The 18,311-nt window shown below is 48.4% G+C and overlaps 2 protein-coding genes and 1 non-coding gene across 9 annotated transcripts; 2 read left to right on the top strand and 1 right to left on the bottom strand.

Annotated features, from left to right (window-relative positions):
• Positions 1-238: 238 nt before the first annotated feature.
• Positions 239-16,365, bottom strand: LOC125982509 (calpain-5). 6 transcript variants are annotated; one of them, XM_049743215.1, is made up of 15 exons: positions 16,223-16,365; positions 12,766-12,932; positions 11,771-11,861; positions 11,654-11,703; positions 10,725-10,856; positions 7,588-7,796; positions 7,232-7,424; positions 6,650-6,843; positions 6,441-6,518; positions 6,045-6,240; positions 5,850-5,972; positions 5,491-5,687; positions 5,022-5,143; positions 4,755-4,891; positions 973-4,439 (listed from the first exon to the last, which is right to left on the bottom strand). In XM_049743215.1, the coding sequence occupies exons 2-15, from the start codon at positions 12,928-12,930 to the stop codon at positions 4,257-4,259; spliced, it is 2,070 nt and encodes a 689-aa protein (XP_049599172.1). In that variant the 5' UTR covers positions 12,931-12,932; positions 16,223-16,365; the 3' UTR covers positions 973-4,256. The 6 variants fall into 6 exon arrangements, with proteins under 6 accessions (XP_049599174.1, XP_049599172.1, XP_049599171.1 ...); XM_049743214.1 differs by having other exon boundaries at positions 5,491-5,972; XM_049743216.1 differs by lacking the exons at positions 11,654-11,703; positions 11,771-11,861.
• Positions 8,396-9,837, top strand: ompb (olfactory marker protein b). The gene has a single exon (XM_068653074.1). The coding sequence runs from the start codon at positions 8,397-8,399 to the stop codon at positions 8,904-8,906; it is 510 nt and encodes a 169-aa protein (XP_068509175.1). The 5' UTR covers position 8,396; the 3' UTR covers positions 8,907-9,837.
• Positions 9,853-16,228, top strand: LOC125982540 (uncharacterized). Of its 2 annotated transcripts, XR_011088152.1 has the most exons (4): positions 9,853-10,400; positions 10,568-10,642; positions 10,737-10,835; positions 13,121-16,228. It is a non-coding gene; the product is annotated as an uncharacterized protein (transcript). The 2 variants fall into 2 exon arrangements; XR_011088151.1 differs by having other exon boundaries at positions 9,853-10,642.
• Positions 16,366-18,311: the final 1,946 nt, after the last annotated feature.

The raw sequence follows: 18,311 nt of genomic DNA, 5'->3' as shown, positions 1-18,311 counted from the left end.
GGCTTTGGCCTAAAGCTGGGGCCAGCGAGGCCGGCGAGTCGACGCGGCCTGGTGGCGGGTGAGCAAAAGGCCTCTGTTTGTGACCCGCCCTAGCACCATCATCTCAACTAACCTCTCAATAGGAAGACCCCTCCTGTAGTCTCCTCTGGTGGTCGCCACAAGGATGGGCCCAGTTTACAAGATGGTGGAAGAGGCACAATGCTTTGCGCCTTTCAGGACCTTGCGTTGACAAGATGGTGTTGGAAGAAGCCAAATGCTTTGTGCCTTGCGTTCAATCCTCAATCTGCGGTGGGTCCAACAAGGGGTTCTTTCGAGGGTTTTGTGGCGCGGGCCGGCAAAAGAGTCCTCCGCATTCTCGTTGAACCATTCATGGCCGCTGATCCTGATTAGGAGGGTGCTGGGTGGAGTCTGTAGATGGAACAGGAGGAGGCGGTGACAACATTGTTAAGCGCACACGATGCAAAATTAAGCTTGGGTTGTGGGTCTGGGTTCTAAAGTAGCCAGCCACAAATGGGAGTCAATTAGGAAGTGCTTTGTAATAGCGTGCAGCTGCAACTGGATGCCGATCATAAAGCATCAACAGCACGCTTTGAGCATGTTTGCAAATGTAAACATAAACGCAAACAAACAATGGAGTTCTGAAAACTTAATTATTTGCATTTTTCTTTGCATGTCTTGATTCCGGTAAAACAAAAATATGTCACGTCCGTGTCGTGGGACGCTCGCTCAACCAGTAACTTCCCTCAGCCACGACCTCAGCCCCCCCTCCCCACCCCCCCGTCTTGTGTGGAGGCTCACAGTCAGAATCTGTTCCCTGTCCGAGTGGACTTCTGTCTGCTGTCCGTGAGTCTCAATCACGCCTGTGTCTTTGTTTGCCCACCTCCCTTCCCTTCAATAAACCCTGGTCCAAGCTGCATTTGGTCACCCTGCTATACTCATTCATAACAACATATGAAGTAAAAAAAGACAAGATTATTATTTTCAGTTTTATTTAAAAGTCATGCCACAAGTTGACATTAAATACAAAAAAAAAGGAGAAAAAAAAAGACCCTCGCCTCAAATCGCAGCTATAAAATAAGCACAGTGCACCCTAGCAGTCAAAGCACGGGCATCGATTCAATGACAAAAAAAATAAAGAATTGAGTCGTTAAACAGAGAAGACACAAAAAAGCACACACACGGTACACATGGGGCAAGTACGCCTCTCGAAAGCTCCACAGCCAATCGCACTCAGCTTTAGCGCAAAGAGCGGCTATAGTTCCAGAGATATACTGTATACATTTTGATATACTTGCTGGATATATGTACGTACTGTAGCCATATAAAATCAACAAGGCTATAAAATATTCATAAAAGTGTCACCATGCAGGAAAATATTCCAGTTTTCGAGAAGAAAAGTACAAGAACGTCACGGCCGCGGCGAGAAAAGCCGACACGATGACGTCATCGGCCAGTTTTGTTTGTTTTCGCGCAACGATGTGCAACGTGGCCGCTGTTTTCAAGTTGTCTGAATAGCCAAACAGCAAGCGAGCCAGTCACGTCCCCTTGTCAAGTCAGCGGACGATCACAGAGTAAACGTTTGCAGAGAATCAAGACGGCATTTTACAAGAAGTTGTACTTTCCAGCCATAAAATGGGGATTTATTTGGTGAACGCTTTTAAGAGAATAACATTTGATTGAAACAGTCTATCATCTGTCTGGATGCATGCGTGAGTACGACGCAAACCTGCTGCATGGGTTCATCAAAGTAGCAATAGCGCGCTGCCAGGTAGCTTTTTTTCTCTCTCTCGTTTTTTCTTCAACAGTCCCAAAATATAAATATAGATATTTTGTTATGAATTCAAAGCCGCTTTTGCTACATGCAATGGCATTCACGTATAAAAAGTCTCGGTCAAGATGTATATGTACGTGGGTCAAAGTCCTGAGGGTGTTTATGCATGACAGTGAAATCCCTACCACGCGCAATACTGTAAAATTGGCATGTGGCATCCAAAAAATGATACACGAAAGCAAAACCTCGACAAATAATGTGAAATAGCACATGCGTGAATCCCACGAACATTTCGGTCAATCCGTAAAGCAAGTCGCGAACAACATTGAAGACAGCCAAGCGTTGTGGCCGTGTGATAGGCGGTCGCATCGCAAGCTTGAACATATTTTTTTTGTGTTTTTGTATTATGGAAATTATTAGGCAAAAAACTAAGCAGAGTGTCTTAGAGAACACTTTTTTGGCACCAATCACACGTTGGCCGCCAGAAGCCTCTCATTTTTCGTCCAGCTTCGCACCCGGTATCCATCCAGCGCTCTGATATAATGGGCGACTGGCATTAGCGCATAGATAAAAAGGAAAAAAAAAAAAAGCATGATAGGGTCTCGACGCTACAGTACAAGGCTGCGGACAGAGCGGAAAAGCGAGTCGTGCATTTGTAAAGATGCTGCACGGCGAGAAAATGTGTGCGACACTTCAAGTAATGGCGGGCGGCTCGATTTAAATGCAATCGGAGCCAAATGGAAAAGTTGTTCTTACATTCAACGTGAAAAGAAACGCGCACATTTTCTATTTGTCGAGAATTCGGGATGGACAGAGGAATTGTTCGATCAGTCGGCGGGTTGTGAAGCGCATCCGTTGTGAGGCATGAATTGTTGATTCTCTTGAGGCGCGCACCAAAATAGCGGTTGAAACATTGGAGGGACGCCATTTTCAAAGAAATTTCGGTCAGAGCCATCTTCAACTTGGATGCAGCTCTGATACAACAGACTAAAGTTGACTAGTGCGTCCGAACGGTGAGAGTAAAGGAAGACTCAAGCGCGTTGACTTGAAACATCTTCTGCTAAAAACCGACATCCAATTTCAAAGGGCCAGTTAGGAAATTACGAGTGATGTTTCTCAATACAAGAAAGCCTTAAGAGCCTCTCGCCCCTTGAAATGATCCACACTCGAATCGATTGCTGAATTTAGGGCCCATCCCGAGAAATCAGACAGAATACAAAGTATCAATGAGTGTTCAATGCAAAATCCTTGAGTGACTCCAAAGGTTGTTGTTTTTTAAAAGAGGCAATTGAACGCGCCATGGCACCGTTTGTTTGGCAAGTTTTCTCCTCCTGTGCGGCAAAAGCGACATGAGTGCTTTCACGTCTTTCCTCCCAGAAGCAGATGTACAGGTTTGCGCGTGTCAGGCAGTGATGTTGCCTTTATGATGATGCAGCGGCACCAGGGGGGGCGGTGGTTCGGGCCCCCGAGTTCGCCGCTCGGGGGCGACCCGTGTGGCAGCTCGTGTGGCAGCCGCAAAGGGTCACAAAGGAGCGGGGGCTGACAGGCTGCTCCTCGGTCCCGCAAAGCACTTGTTTACAAAGAGGGGGGGGGACGGGACTCCAAAATTAGACACTGCCCACTAAGCTACGACCGAAGAGATGTGCAGCACAGGTTGGGAAAAAAAACAAAAAGGCTTTCCGGGCCATGCGGTCATCCATAGCGTTAGGCAGAGACGTGTCTTGGTTTGAAAGTGAAGGAAGACAGGGGAAAAGCGAGGCTGTTGGCTTGCTTCAGGGATGACGGGCGGCGCTTGCTCGCCAAACACTGGACTGCGGCCATGGATACAAAATGTATCATCAGTATTAACGGGTGGGAGAGGCCGGGAGTCAAAGTGTGTCTTCCGCAGGGATTCAGACAGGGTGTCAAGTCAGCATAGCAACACACTCGACGGGGTGTCGTCCCTGTTTCGGGAGAGATGCACCAATGTTTGGGACTGAGCGGACACGGCGGCCACCAGAGCACCGAGAAAGACAAGTGACACGCGGCGAAAGCTAAGCCGTGCCCCCCCTCTCCCGCCCCTCCGCGTAAAAGACACAGACGCAGCCTTAAGGCAGGGCAAAGCCCTCGGAAATGTTGGCACGCCAGTGCAGAAACGTCTGCATACGCATCACGCTTGCATCTCGTGCGGGGATCACTTCACACCAAAATCCATCCATAAAAAGCAAAACAACAGAAAGGGGAGACAAAGTGCTCCTCGCTGGCCTTTTCCCAGCGACAAAACACGGCCAGTGGCAATGAAGAAAGATCTTTAGGGAAATAAAGGCCATTCAAATGTTAGTGTCAAGGTTGAAGAAATTGGCATGAAAAAAGACAGAAAAAATGCAGAGGGAAACGAGAAAAGAAAAAACCCTTGCGGGAGGGGTGGGGTGTGTGAAAGAAATAAGGAGGGAAAGAACTGGCCCAAAAAGTGGGAATAAATATGACATTTGTGAAGGGGGGTCGGTCAGATGTTGGTGAGTGTGGTGGAGGTGATGAGGCGCACGGTGAGTGTGCCGGGCAAGTCGCTGTCCTGCCGACTGCCTTTGTCGCGGAGGTGCAGCGTGTGCTGCTCCTGACGCTCGTTGGGATCGCTCAACATCACCACCTGACCCAGGAAGGTGTCCACGATCATGTTCTTGTTGTAGATCTGACCCCAAAGAGAGAGAGGGAGACAGGCAGGAAGCAAAAGAAGAAAAGAGGAAGCTTAGGAAGAATTGCAGCTTGAAAAAGAAACAGCCAAGAAACGGACAACTCATCCAGACGTGGCCAAACGTGACTCTGGGCACATTTGCCCTTTTGCAAGGGGATTTTGCTATCTCTCCAGCTAGCTCGCCATTTGGATGTCTAGCAGGCCAATCCGTCGGGTTGCGACATCGGACGAAAAAGAGCACCAAGTGAAAACAAGCAAACAACATTTGAAGGGCTCGGACTCAGCCAAAGTACCCAAGCGGATGGCCCTCACCTCGATGTGGACTCCGTCTTTGGGCTTCTTGCGGTAGAACAGAGCCTTGACATCAAAATTGGGGCAGCGGGTGTCCTTGTGAACCGGCGAGCGGACCCTTTCGCCTTCGCAGGTGATGATCACGTACGGGTCCAAGGCTAGAAGTGACGACATTCTAGATTCTTATCTTATCGAATCTTATATATGTAAATGACCGAGATACAAATTTCACGGCGGTCGTCAGAGTTTGGCTCGTTCTAGTGCTCAATTTGAAATAATTTCAATGACCTCCGTTGGAATCCTGTCCCTGCAGACCCTCGGCGTTGAGAACGTGGACCTGGGTGACCAGCTGCGGGTAGCCGCATATGCCCGTCCAGCACGTTTGAGGAGGCTCGTCCAGACTCAGCTCTCTGAAGCGAGTCAGCGGAAGAGAAGGGAACGCGCGTGTCATTCCACGGAGGGCCGCCAGAGGGCACTCTAAGCTAAGAATGCTCACACCTGAGTCTTGAGGAAGGAAATTTGACATTTGCGTTCCAAAAGTCATTTTAGCCACGTCAAGTTGTATTTCCGGCTCTGCGCTTACTGCCGGACTTTTGCCAGCACGAGAAAGAAGGCGAAAAAAAGTAAAATATTGGAGGTTCAAACTCAACGTGGAGCTACCCATTTTACAATGGAGTCATGAAATTTGATTGAAAATCTATGATTATGTCATCCATATTATCTCTGACTTAATTGAGAAGAAGGGAAAGTCCACTACTTGCAGTCCGAAGGCACGTCGGTGAAGACGCGGAGCAGAAAGTCTCCCCGCTGGCCCGGGTCAAAGGTGGTGGGGATGATGACATAGCGGCCCTCCTTCAGATCCTTCCTGAGAAAGACGCAGCGCGAGTTGATGTAGATGGAGCCGGCCACCTTCTGCTGGCTCGAGTGCATGCGGTACTTGCGGTTCAGCTCCACCTGAGGAAGCAAAGCGCACGTCAGAAGGGAGAATGATCGCGGCTGGCTTACATGGCGGGGAGAGGGAAGTCTGGTCTTGCCCGCTGAAGCCCGAGCGGCTGCTCCCGTGACCCGGCCCCAGAGGAATTGATTTTCTGGGTCCGCTTTGTTACTTCTCTTTACCTGGTGGATATCAAAGCCGATGGCGAGGTTCTCCCCCTTGCCTTCTTTGGGCGTGGCTCTCTTCTCCTTCTGCTGTAAGCAGATCAACACCTCATCCTCCACCTTCTTCACGTCAAACACGTACTAGAGGGAGAAGAGCGGCGACGTCAATAGCGCTGTGCCTTCAACGAATGTTGGTGAAACATGGCATTGCACCTGAGGGTTCTGGAGGAAGGTGGCCTTGTGATTGATGCAGCCGCCCGAGCGGTTACGCAGGGGGTCCTGGCGGTGGAGCCAGGAACCCCGCATCACCTCCTCCTCCCACGTCTTGTGGATGCTCAGGTACGACGTGTTGATGAGGCGGCACAGGATAAGGTCGGTGAAGTACTGGCAGAAGTCGTCAAAGGTCATCCTGGAGAGAGCCCAGAGGGGAAACGTCAAAACATTCAGGATCACTACAATGGAGAGAGCATGTCACAGAAATTGTCAGAAGCCCTGTTCAATTTTTCATTCTTTCTATGAAGAAGACTTTTGACACCCAATACTCATGGCTTTAGCTTCCGATATTTACAGAAATGTTGATTTGATGTGTTGGACATCTGTTTTCCTCACCAGAACTCGCCGTCGTCCTGCACAGTGACGCCGAGTTTCTCCCTCTCGCTCTTGCTCACCTTGTTCCACTCCTTCGAACTGCAACAGCGACGGGGGAGAAACAAAAAAACGTTGGGTCAAGCGCATCTTCTGGCATCATGCCAATGTTTGAGCGCCTTCGCTAAGCATCAAGGGCGATTGTGCGGAATGTGGGTGACAAGCAGGGGAACCTGTCACTCCACGGGCCGCTCCACTCCTTCTCTCCCCATGGGTTCCTCATGCGAATCATATGGAGCTTCTCTGACTTGAAATACGCCAGCAGCCCGTGGCCCAGGCGCACTTTGCGGACGTCGGTCACGGCGTAGGCGTGGCCTTTGACGAGGCCGCATTCCAGCCGCGCCTCCATGTCCTCCACCGTGGTTGCCTGGGAAAGCAAATGTGCATAATCAGACACATCTCGGGAAGTCCAAAAGAAGCGATCTGTGCTCCTTGACTGATGGGGGGGGTTCCTCAGGGATGACTACTTGGACACCTCCTTTTTCCTTGCGATCTGTGTTCCCTGACTGACGGGGGGGGGGGGCCTCAGGGATGACTTCTTGGACATCTCCTTTTCCTTTGCAATCCGTGCTCCTTAACTGACAGGGGTGCCTCAGGGATGACTTCTTCGACACCTCCTTTTTCCTTTGTTACCTACTGTGCTTGGACTCGTGCATAAGCTTGAGCCTCCTAATACTGACCGATTGAGATGTTTGGATCGGATGGAGATGTTTGGCATTCAGCAAGTTTTGTTGCAAAAAGCAGAGTACGCTTACCCGAATGGAGCAGCTAATAAGGCCGTCTCGGTTGTGCACTTTGAGGACTCGTTCAAACAACTGATTGCGGGCCGCCTCGTCTGTTGCCATTTGGGCCTCCAGCAGGTCCACAGGCTCCGAGACCCCCCCCGTGAAGTCCACCAGCGCGTCCGCCGTGTTGCCGCCGTCCAGAGCCTCGTAGCAGCCGTACACCCTGAGAAAGAAAAACAAGTCCGTTGGGCCTGTCCTGGAACTAACGAATGAGCAGCAACGAGAACGGCTAACAAATGCTCTCTCTTACGCTCACGAACAAACGAGCTTATGGCTCGTCCGCGCTTACTTTATAAACTCGCCGTAACTCAGCTGGGGGAACTAACTTGGCGTATGCCTTCTCCACCAAGGCGCTCCAGAACTCGTTGCTGTCGTTGGAATGACAGTAAACCAGCTGGTTTTCGACGGTGGGCAGTCGGTCGTCGATCACCACGTCCACCCACTCGCCGAAGCGCCAGAAGCGGAAGTGGAAAATGCCGCCGTATGAGTCGGGCTTCTCCGTGTCCCACTCCTGCTCCTTCCAGTCGGGAATCACCTGAAAAGGAAGCGGGGCGGGGAGTCGCTTAGCCAAACTCGTCGATGGCCAATCACGTCAAGGCTTTATTGCCCCCGCCGTCGTCACTCAGAAATCCGTCTGGAACGGCGTGGGAGTCAATGATGCGTAAAGTAACTACAACCATGAAGCCACTGTTCTCCTATCCAAAGGAAATGAGAACGAAGATTTCCCTCTAATTTACGCTGTCTCTCAATTAGATGGCAGGCAGAGACAAAAAGGCCTCCCTCCCACCCTTGCTCCAAGAGTCCCTTGCTCAACTCGATTGATACACCCTACAGAAGCGTCGAGTAGCCTCTTCGATGGATTTTCAGGTCTTACCGCCAATGATCCTTTGCAATCGTTAACAGAGTAACTCATGACAAAACAAAAGCCAGCAAAAACAAAAGCCAGCAATGCCACACGCGCAAACGTCGCCAGAGGACGCCTGCGGGGTGGATTGCCGCACGGGTTCCACGTATTCCAAGCAACGAACGAGCAAACTGAGGCAAGCGGCACCCCCTTGAGGACGAAAGACAAATGTAACGAGCACTTGTTTCCAGGTGTCTTTGGCAGTTAAGACGCGCCACCACACGGTGCACAATGAGCCACTCCTCTCTTTTGGCGTTCATGGCCAACACCCTGGAGCTGCACTTCGGCCCGGACCCACAGCTGAGTGAGGTGATGCGCCTGCGGGTCCAGTCCCTGCAGCAGCGCGGGCAGAAACGTCAGGACGGCGAGCGCCTGCTGTGGCCCGACGAAGCCGTGTACCGCCTGGACTTTGCCCAGCAGTCGCTGCGCTTCTCCCATTGGACAGTGCGTTTGGCCAGGCCAAGTCGCCTGGCCATTACGGCCACGTCGCAGCTGTGGACGCCGGACCTCACCCACCTAATGACCCGGCAGCTCCTGGAGCCGTCGGCGGTCTTCTGGAGCGTGGTGCGCAACCCCCGCCAGACGGGCACCAAGTGCTACGAGGCGGACGTATGCGAGTTGGGCGAGCGCATTGCTGAGCTGGCCAAGGTGAGGAAGGTCATGTACTTCCTGTTTGCCTTTGGGGAGGGCTGCTGCCCCGACGCGGTGGACTGCTCCATCGCCTTCACGCCTGGCAGCTGAATGCTTCTGTGGAGCCTCGCTTAACGCTTGCATTTCTACCCGGGTAGCTGGAAATACGTAGTTCACTCCGTCACCGTCTGTGAATCTAAGTCAAAGTTGTTTTTTCAAATCGATTCTCCCATCATTAAGCAGACTGTGCATAATGCTGCAAAGGCTTACTCATTAAACTGACTTTTTAGGAATCACGTCTGTGCGCGTATGAGCGCTTCTTCTAAGCTGGTGCAAAAAGTTTCAGAACCACCGGATAACGCAATTGTGGATTTGCGGATTCAAAAAGAGTGCAATACTTTGAATGAGTGGGATTTTTTCAGGAGCTGGTTCCACAAAGCACCCGGCTGGCCGGCTTAAAATTGACGGCTCATCTGCTCGACAAAGAATTTCTTCACAGCGAAGAAGTCATCTTCCCATGTTCTATCTAGTGCACTGTTTCCCAACCACTGTGCCGCAGAACACTGGTGTGGCGTGAGAGATATTCAGCTGTGCCATGGGAAATTGTCCAATATTAATTACGGAGCGCATGGTAAAAAGGATCTTCAAACCACTGGTCAGTTAGCGCAAGGCCTGGTCAGCCACTAGCTAATTGCATGCATAGCTAATCAGACAATCTTGAGATTTCATGTTGTGTCGGTCTGATTGTGCTGAATCGGCACATATTCAGTTTGCTGCTGTGTGCTTTTGATAACAGTGATGCTCTGACGGCCGTGGTGCGTTTGTGGACTGACGGAAATCCCACCATGTAGTTCAACCGGAGAACCTGGATTGTTCATTTTCACCAACATGAATACACATTCAAGTTGTGATCTTTTGGATTTTAATCACAATCACTTTCACTAGTAATTCCTTACACTGTCTAAACCCTTTTTTAAAAACGGTCACTTTTATAAAATATATATATACTATATTTAAAATATATACATACATTTATTTGTTTCTATTCAATTATTCCACTCTCTCCATATACTGTATATACATATATAGGAATAGGACTTTGTTTTTTATAGCGTTCACAATGTCTTTCATTGTAATACACCGTATTTATTCTAATTATCACCCAGGGCGATAATTACAGAAGGTTTATGTCCAACAGGGAGCGATAGAGAACACTTTTTGTCCGATCGCCAAGGGGCACTGAAATGGGCGATAATATGTATATTTTCCTCATGTAGTATGCAATACCTGCATCTCACTGGTGTTCTTAACACTAGAACAGCGGCTGTTTTGATCTATCGCTAACAGCGGGGTGCGTCGATTGACGCTCCATCGATGCGACACGTTACTGTCGCACATCACATGTTGCGTCATGTTATCGCGATAGTCTTGTTCGAGCGCACGCCCCGATAACGTAATTGTGTGAAGATATTGTAGCGGAGTGACGAGTGTAATTGTATCATAGTTTATGGAGAAAAACAATTTAAAAGGGACATTCGACATGCTGTCAAATCAGTCATATTTAAACTTGCGCAATGACGTCGGCATGCGGTCGCGGAGGAAAACGTAAGTTTTGGGGGGAATTTCTAGCAGCATGGGCGATAATTAGAGGTGTCAATGTTTTTTATTTATGTCATCGCTAACACACACTGGGCGATTATTAGAATATGGGCGATAATTAGAATAAATACGGTAACTCATTTTAATATAGAAGCGTGTGTAACACTAAACAGATTTTTGTTGGTGGAGTGCCTCAAGATTTTTTCCAATAAAAAGGTGTGGCGTGGATGAAAAAAGGTTGGGTTCGAGTGAGTAGGCCAAGATGGCCATTTGACATCCGCTATCAAAAATTTTGCTAACTGCTTGATTGGTCCCCCAAACGCTGCTCACCTTTTGCCATAGTGACTCTCTGGAGGCTAAACTGGAGCAGGCCGCCACAAACCAGCAATTGCCTAGCTGCCCCTGGTGGAGGTCGTGAGCGCTGATGCCGTCCACAAACAGGTGAGGATCCTCGCACAGCTCCTGCATGCGTGTGTAAAAAAGAAAGGGCTCGTTCATTGGCAACATTCAAAGACAGACATGATTGGATTTTGAAAAAACAGGCCGGGCTAATGCAAGCTCCTCCCTGAGGGCTGATTTTTAACTATCTTTCTCTTAGACTCTGGTGCTGTCTTGTGTCATCTCAGGCTTGCATGTGTGCAAAATGTGTGGCGAGCGAACTGTGTATATACAGCGGAAGGAATCACTTTTGGTCCCATGCCACTTCACATAGAAGGAGTGGGTGGTTGTCAACAAAGGCAGGCCAGACCAACACATGCGTCTTCTGCTGACGTGGAGGAGACCTCCACGAGCAAGCGCACGTGTCCAGGTCCATTTGGGGCCTCTGTGCGGTCTTTGGTTACAACCAACAATGTGGCGCTCAATTAGCTGCTGCAGTGTTTTCTCTCTCACATTTGCATTGTGCAAGTTGAGCTCGGAACCTCACTGTTTACAGAGAGCCGGGCCGCCGCCCGCCTCCCTTTTTTGTCCATGTTGCACTTTTTTGTACAAATGCATTAAAAACAAGGATGACTCAGCAGAGGCAATACAGAATGTAGCTTATTTATGATGTCAGAATGGCGCCTGTTTGTAGAACAGTTAAGGTTTCGGTCCGCGGCGGCTTCAACTGTCGCGGCGTGGCGGAAACAAAGAGAGTGGCTCTTCCCGACTGGATGAAGGGGGTCATCTCAGGCAGGAGAGTATTAAAAGAGTATTGATGGCAACGCGGCCTCCGCAGACGGCAAAGTGATGCCGCGGCCGAGCGCCATCTAATGATTTACCCGCTCGCTGGCCCGCTCTGCAGTCGGCACCATGCATCCACCCATCAGCCCTGCAGACAAAGTACCCACCGTATTGCAAACACTTGCTAAATATGCCCGCATGGCAACAGGAATGACCTGAGTCTGTCCTGTCGTGACTCTCCTCAATGAGGGCGAGGGCGAAACGGAGATGGCATACTGGAGCCAAGCAGACACGTGTCGGGGCGCTCTGTTTTCAACAAATTGTACAAGGAAAAACGGTCAAGTGGCAGCTCAGTGAGACGGCTCTGGATGAGGAACCGTTTTATAAGTGCTTACGCTTGATGCCGCCACCGGGACTTTGGCCCCTTTTTTCATGGCGAGAGAAAAAATACTTTTTTCCCCCACAAAAATGACCCCCCCTATACTTTCAATGTCTGGAACATTTGCTTCTCTCTGGGCGGCTACATGTCAGTGGTTTGCTGTTAAACTTGATGATTGTGCACTTTCCCCGTGGCGGCGAGCTTTCGGTGGCCATGAGAAGGAAGACGGGGAAACCCGCTTAATGCTTCCTGTGAAACTAATGTATGTTGGGGTGAACTTGTGTGGTAAATGTCCATTATTGCTCTGGCGGTAGTGCTCATTCGGGGTTTGTTATTAAAAGGTACATTAGTCTAACCTTCTTGCGGGAGTGCAGTCGTTATCTACTTAAGCCAAGGAATGAATAGAGGGAATCGTGTTTATCTAGGCATGTAAAGACCGAGGCAAAATCAAATGCGCGTCATTTAATCGTGTTGAAATACTACAGCGTGCCCAGTTCTGCTCCTCCATGTTTTTCTCCTCTCACGGCGTTCAGTGCGCGTGACTGACGTCTGCGCAGAGCGAAACATATCATCTCTGTGACCCAGTTTCCATGGCAATGCGTGCCGCCGCTGCAAAAAGAGGCTACTCCATCCGCAACCACATCAGTGTGCTTGGACGATTACCCTTTATGCTCATCGGGGAGTCAAGCGCAATACTGCAACATCCGGCGAAGACACGGGCTAAGCTAACGTTAGCGTGTGTGCTTATTTTCTCCAATTTTACCCGTGTACTCGGAGAAACGCATGTGTGCTTGTTCTGACGCATTTGGAGGTTTGTTTGGAGCAACTCACTCGCGGTCTCTTCCACACCACGCGTCCGATCCTGTTGCCCAGGTAGAAGAGCGAGTCGTCGACGGCGGGGAAGCGGGGGTCCTCGAAGAGCAGGCCACTCTGCAGGCACTGCCTCTTCAGGGTGGAGTACTGCTGCCCCTCGAACGCCTTCACCGACGCGAACATGCCTGCGGCGCAGGAGAGGACATTTTAAAAAAGCGACCATCCGTCCATCCAACTTCTTCCGCTTATCAGAAAGCCCGGGCTTCCCATATTCCCAAAGCACAGCAGGGACAAAGTCCACAAGCGCAAGTAGATTGGTCACCTGAGAAAATGAGTGCAAAGTGTTATTAAATTATTTCTTCTGTTTTCCTAGTGCCACCCCCCACCCACTCCTCGCTTGACTGACACCTTCATCATTAGCCATCTCAGCGGGAACTAAAGGTCCTGTTGTGAGTGCACCTGATTCTTCTGTATTCACAATGATTAATCCATCTCCCGACATCCTCCTAATTATCACAGTTATGCAGAGAGGAAGACATCGATTGATAACGGGGCCGGGTCGCTCTCAAATGGAGCCGTCTTGATCGATAACCGTGCCACTGGACAGCGCTTTCTACCATTTACCCTAATTTGTCTCTGGCAAATGCCACTGGTCAATCTTGTAAATTTCAATACTGATGTCATACCTGGACGATTGCGCTAGCGTCGACGTATCGGATTGATATGAGCGAGGCTGGATTTCCAAACGTGCAAACTCCACAAACACAGTCCAAAAATCAACTCTTGGACCAATGTGTTTTGCCTGGAATTAAGGATTTTTTTCCATTGAATGCACAAAATGAACACTCAATGAATTCTAATGACACGAATTACAAATAAGACAACAAAAAAAGAATTTATATCCATCGACACAAAGCAGCTGCCTATCACATTTGAGGACAACTCATGCGGGAGACTTGCAGTAATAGTCTCCGCTAATGCTTTTGAGAGGAGTCGTGACAACCAAACAAACTGGACGTAACAGCAATTTTCCTTGCTGGGAAGGGTGATTATAACGACAAGCGTCAAATCAAGAGCGCGCACAGCTGGCAGGTAGGCAGTGTCACATTGCGGCTGGCCTCTGAGTGTGCGCTGCTGTTTGGGCGGGGGGGCAAACTGATTGAGTCTCCTTCCACTGTCAGACTGATTAAACTTGTAGCTGTGAAGAAGGAGCAGTAATGCACCAAAGACAGAGAGAGAGCGAGAGAGGGCGGGTTCCAGCACATCAGACCTCATCTACCCTGCAACTGAGTGAGGAGGCAGAGGCGGGCTATCCCAGGCTTCCCATCCTCCCACCACAGTTAGCTCCTCCCACCCTCTGCGGCACCAACGTCTCCCGCTGCTGGCTCAAATGCAGGCTTGGCTCCGACATTGCCTGGCTCCTTGGTGATTGCCCGTTCGTTCCAAAGCCAAATTAACTCCAGCGGAAACCCATCTGGTTGATTACCAGAGGAGGCCTTAGAATCCTCACAATATCGAGCCGTGTTAATAGTGTGAGCAGCATTAGCAGAATTTTTGCAAATGAAATTTGCTTGGCTTTCAACTAATATCGGCAAAACACTCTACTTCAAAACACAGCGTAATATTAGGCTGTTATTTCAAAGAACACAAATGTATTTTGGCCGGAAAATGTATGTTTATTATATTATGCCTTTAAACTCCTCGTTTTGGATCTCTGTAAAAAAAAAGCTCTTAGTTGAGCAATTGTTAAATAATGAAAGAGACGATCATTAAAATAAAAATAAATAAATCGAAACTTTTAAATGAACCGGTCGATAGTCAGTAGATAGTCAATGATGCATGGGACAAAGAGGAAGCCATTAAACTTTGGGGCCATTTAAGATTGATATTTTCATAATGAAGACCAATAAAGACACCTCGGTTGTTTAAAACAGAGGCGGCGGAAGCGACAAATCACACTTCAGTGGGACAAATAAAGTTACGCTTCAAACCGTTCTGCCCACATGAAGAGCAGAGAAAGTCTACACACTCCAGCCCAAGTGAGACCAAAATCATCCATCCATCCATCCATTTTCTGAACCGCTTAGTCCCCACGGGGGTCGCGGGCGTGCTGGAGCCTATCCCAGCCGTCATCGGGCAGTAGGCGGGGGACACCCTGAACCGGTTGCCAGCCAATCGCAGGGCACACAGAGACAAACAACCATTCTCACTCGCACTCACACCTAGGGACAATTTGGAGTGATCAATCGGCCTACCAAGCATGTTTTGGGGATGTGGGAGGAAACCGGAGTGCCCGGAGAAAACCCACGCGGTCTCGGGGAGAACATGCAAACTCCGCACAGGGAGGGCCGGAGGTGGAATCGAACCCGCACCCTCCTAACTGTGAGGCGGACGTGCTACCCAGTGCGCCACCGAGCCGCCAATTATCTCAAAACTTTTTCCACCATTAAAGTCAACTATATAAAACAATAAAGGAAAAACAGAGAGCTGAGATAATAACGTGCTTGCATAAGTGTGCACACCCTCTTGCAACTTGGGGTGTGGTTCCATTCAGAATTACCCACTCATGGTTAGTCAGTCTCGGCATACAATTAAAGTGCTTCTGGTTAACCCCAAATATACCTCCGATGTTCCAGTGTGTTCTGCCTGTAAGATTACAAACATCTTTAGCTTTATTTTCTCTGATAAAAAACTCAAATTTTCTCCTTTTTAAAAATAAACAAAACAATAAATCTATCCGGAGCCAAATAAATGCCAGCTTGTTCTCCGTGCTGCTGTGTCTACGCATGCACTTAATGTGTCTTGTCCGTCTTCCCAGCTCTCTCAGTGCTGTGCACAACGATGCACTTACTTCGCGGGATAACTAATTCATTACTTGTGGACCACGGAGGAAGATAGCTGCAAAAGATCACACAAATTCTGTAATGAAAGAAGAAAATCCTCACTTTAACAAGATTCCTCTGGGCATGATCTCACAAGATGGTGCCCAATCAAGCAAATTGGGTAAGAATTTCAGGAAAGAATGAAGGTGAGGTTAAAACCACGGTACCGCTAATTGGGTGGCATTTTTGCTTGTTGGTGTGCGGTGAGATTTTCGCTCATGTAAAGCATTTTCTTTGCCCCAGTAAAGATGTGAAAACACTGGATTATTGGATGTCTATAATAATCCTGTCAAGTAGTGATACGTTTCTCCTTATTTTCTTTGAGTCAGTGCTGGAGGGAAAAAAATCAAATTGAAACAATAGCATAGTGCTCCTATTACATATATTCTGCTATATCATGCAATGTGCATATGAAAGGATGCTTTAGTGGTGTGTTTCTGTATCCTATTATTTGTAAGTAGAAAAAAATGAAGCAGTGAGTAAGTAATAGCATCGTGGTTCTCCTGCGAGTTTCAGAGCCGCTCCAACGTCCCCCCCACCCACCCACGAGCACCTGCGCCCCCGGCGGCGCGCGACGTCGAACGCTCGGTTACCTGCACAGAGGCCTCTCCCGTGGCAACGCGGTTCCCTCTCTCTCGCTCTCTCTCTCTCGGGTCCTCCTCCGGGGGTTAGGGGGCGGTGGGGAGTCCAGCGGGTCCGACACTCGCTATCTGCGGGGGCGGGGGAGGTGGGCTGGCCGGGTTCCTCGCCTCGCTCCCTGTCTGGTCCTCTCCTCCGCCGGAGCACCGCTCTCCTCCTCCTCCGCTAAAAGCAAGAGTCAAGCTGGCGTGTATCACTCCGCGATGACATCGGACATTTACTGGGTTCTCAAATAATAAATCATTATACAATATTTTAAGATGCTTTAAAGAAATCATGCATATTATTCAAGTGAAATTTAATTATGAACACCTAAAAAACATTTTATAAGGTCAGCCTTATCCCGAAATGGCAAACTTCAGAGCTAGCTTGCTGAGCTAACGTCTCCATTAAAAATACTTATCGACAACACTCGATGCTTTGTCCTACTGAATTAGAGATAGCTCATTCGTCAACCACTCGTATATTTTCTAATACTGACAGTCACGAAGCACCTAAAATTGGTATTATACTCTCACTTGATTAGGTTGTGGCTGATGGTGTAATGGTACCGTGAGTTCGATTCTCACATGTGACGGTTTGTGACTTAAATAACAAATAAAAACATTTTCCTAAAAAATCGTTTTGAATGTATTTTGAAAGCAACCTCCAGGAAGTCGTCTGTTGAAGGAAAGCAGACACACTGGTCATGCGCAGAGCCGAGCGGCCTGCTCAAATCCCTAGGCTCTTTTGACACAAATAAGAGGATGCAATATACTGTGATTAATAAACGAGTTGTCTAATTAAAATCGGGGCAGTTTCCTTAGCTGCCTTCTGTCTATATTAGAAAAGAAAGAATATGTCAATCTGCATCTCTGCCTTCCTGACCCCGTTCGTACCCTTTTTCCTGCCCTCAGACATCCTTTTTATTCATGCATCCTTTCTTCCTTTGCCAAATTTGCTTTTATGTCTTCCTTCCACGCCAGACTTGCCTTTTCTTCTTTCACAATTGCTTCTTTCTTTCCGTAAACTGCTACTCTACTTTCCCTGCCTACTTGTCCGCAAGAAACAGCCATCAAATATAATTTTAAAGCTTTGCTCTGACGCCCCCTTCTGGCTTCCGGGATTCACCAGTTAAATGGAATGTCCTGGAATCAGGACACAATTTATAAAAAAAAAAATCTGGGGGGGATGGGTCTGAAGCGTCCACGGAGACGTCTCTTGGTAAATCCACTTTTCTTGCTTTTATTTTCATTTTCTTGTGTATTAGGACTCTCCAAGAGTGCAGAAAAGTGTAAACTATCCCTTGAGGTGCTGCCGAGATACTTTTATGATCTGTTTGGGGGCTATTTTTTAGTCCGTTCAGTTTTCTCCATTTTCTATTACGTATTTTTATCTATTACATCACATCCGTTGGGGTGGGACAAATCAAACAAGGTAAGGGTGCTGCCACACGGTTTCGCAAATTCGCCATCTTTATTACTCGGAGAGACTTTTGTAGTCCAAACAACTCAAGGATGCCGAGTGGAGAGATCAAAATGTTCCGTTATTGGATGCATCGATCCACACAAATAATTGCACCGTCCCCCAACATCAGATCCTCAAAGAAGTGCTTGGTCAAATTTCATTTTTTAAGCAGTGTTCCCCCGTCTGTTGGCAAAGTCCTGCTTGTTCGAGGACAAGTGTTTCAGAAATATTTTGTCAGTTTAGAGAAGGATTTGCCGAAAGACTTTGTTTCGTTGATGGTTAAGTTCCTTCAATCTATGGAAATGACAGACACAGTAAAGCGGTAAGCTTGAGATGACAAAAATAATACACTGCATTTCACTTTAATAATTGTGTTAAACGTATTCGTTCGCTTCTCGCTAACGCTAGCTTACGTTGTAACTTGACTGCAGTGCTTGTTTACAAGACGTGTTCATAAATATTGTGAGGGGATTTGTTACGCGCTATGGACAAGTCTTCTGCCATTTACATCTTTTACTCAATCAAAACGTTTGTGGCGCAAGTAGACGCGACTGTTGAAATAATTGTATAGTGGAGCACTGGCCGCCCCTGGCAGAG

Source organism: Syngnathus scovelli, chromosome 15 (genome assembly GCF_024217435.2).
Source record: "Syngnathus scovelli strain Florida chromosome 15, RoL_Ssco_1.2, whole genome shotgun sequence".
NCBI classification, from domain to species: Eukaryota; Metazoa; Chordata; class Actinopteri; order Syngnathiformes; family Syngnathidae; genus Syngnathus; species Syngnathus scovelli.
This window is presented reverse-complemented; position numbering and strand designations above follow the sequence as displayed.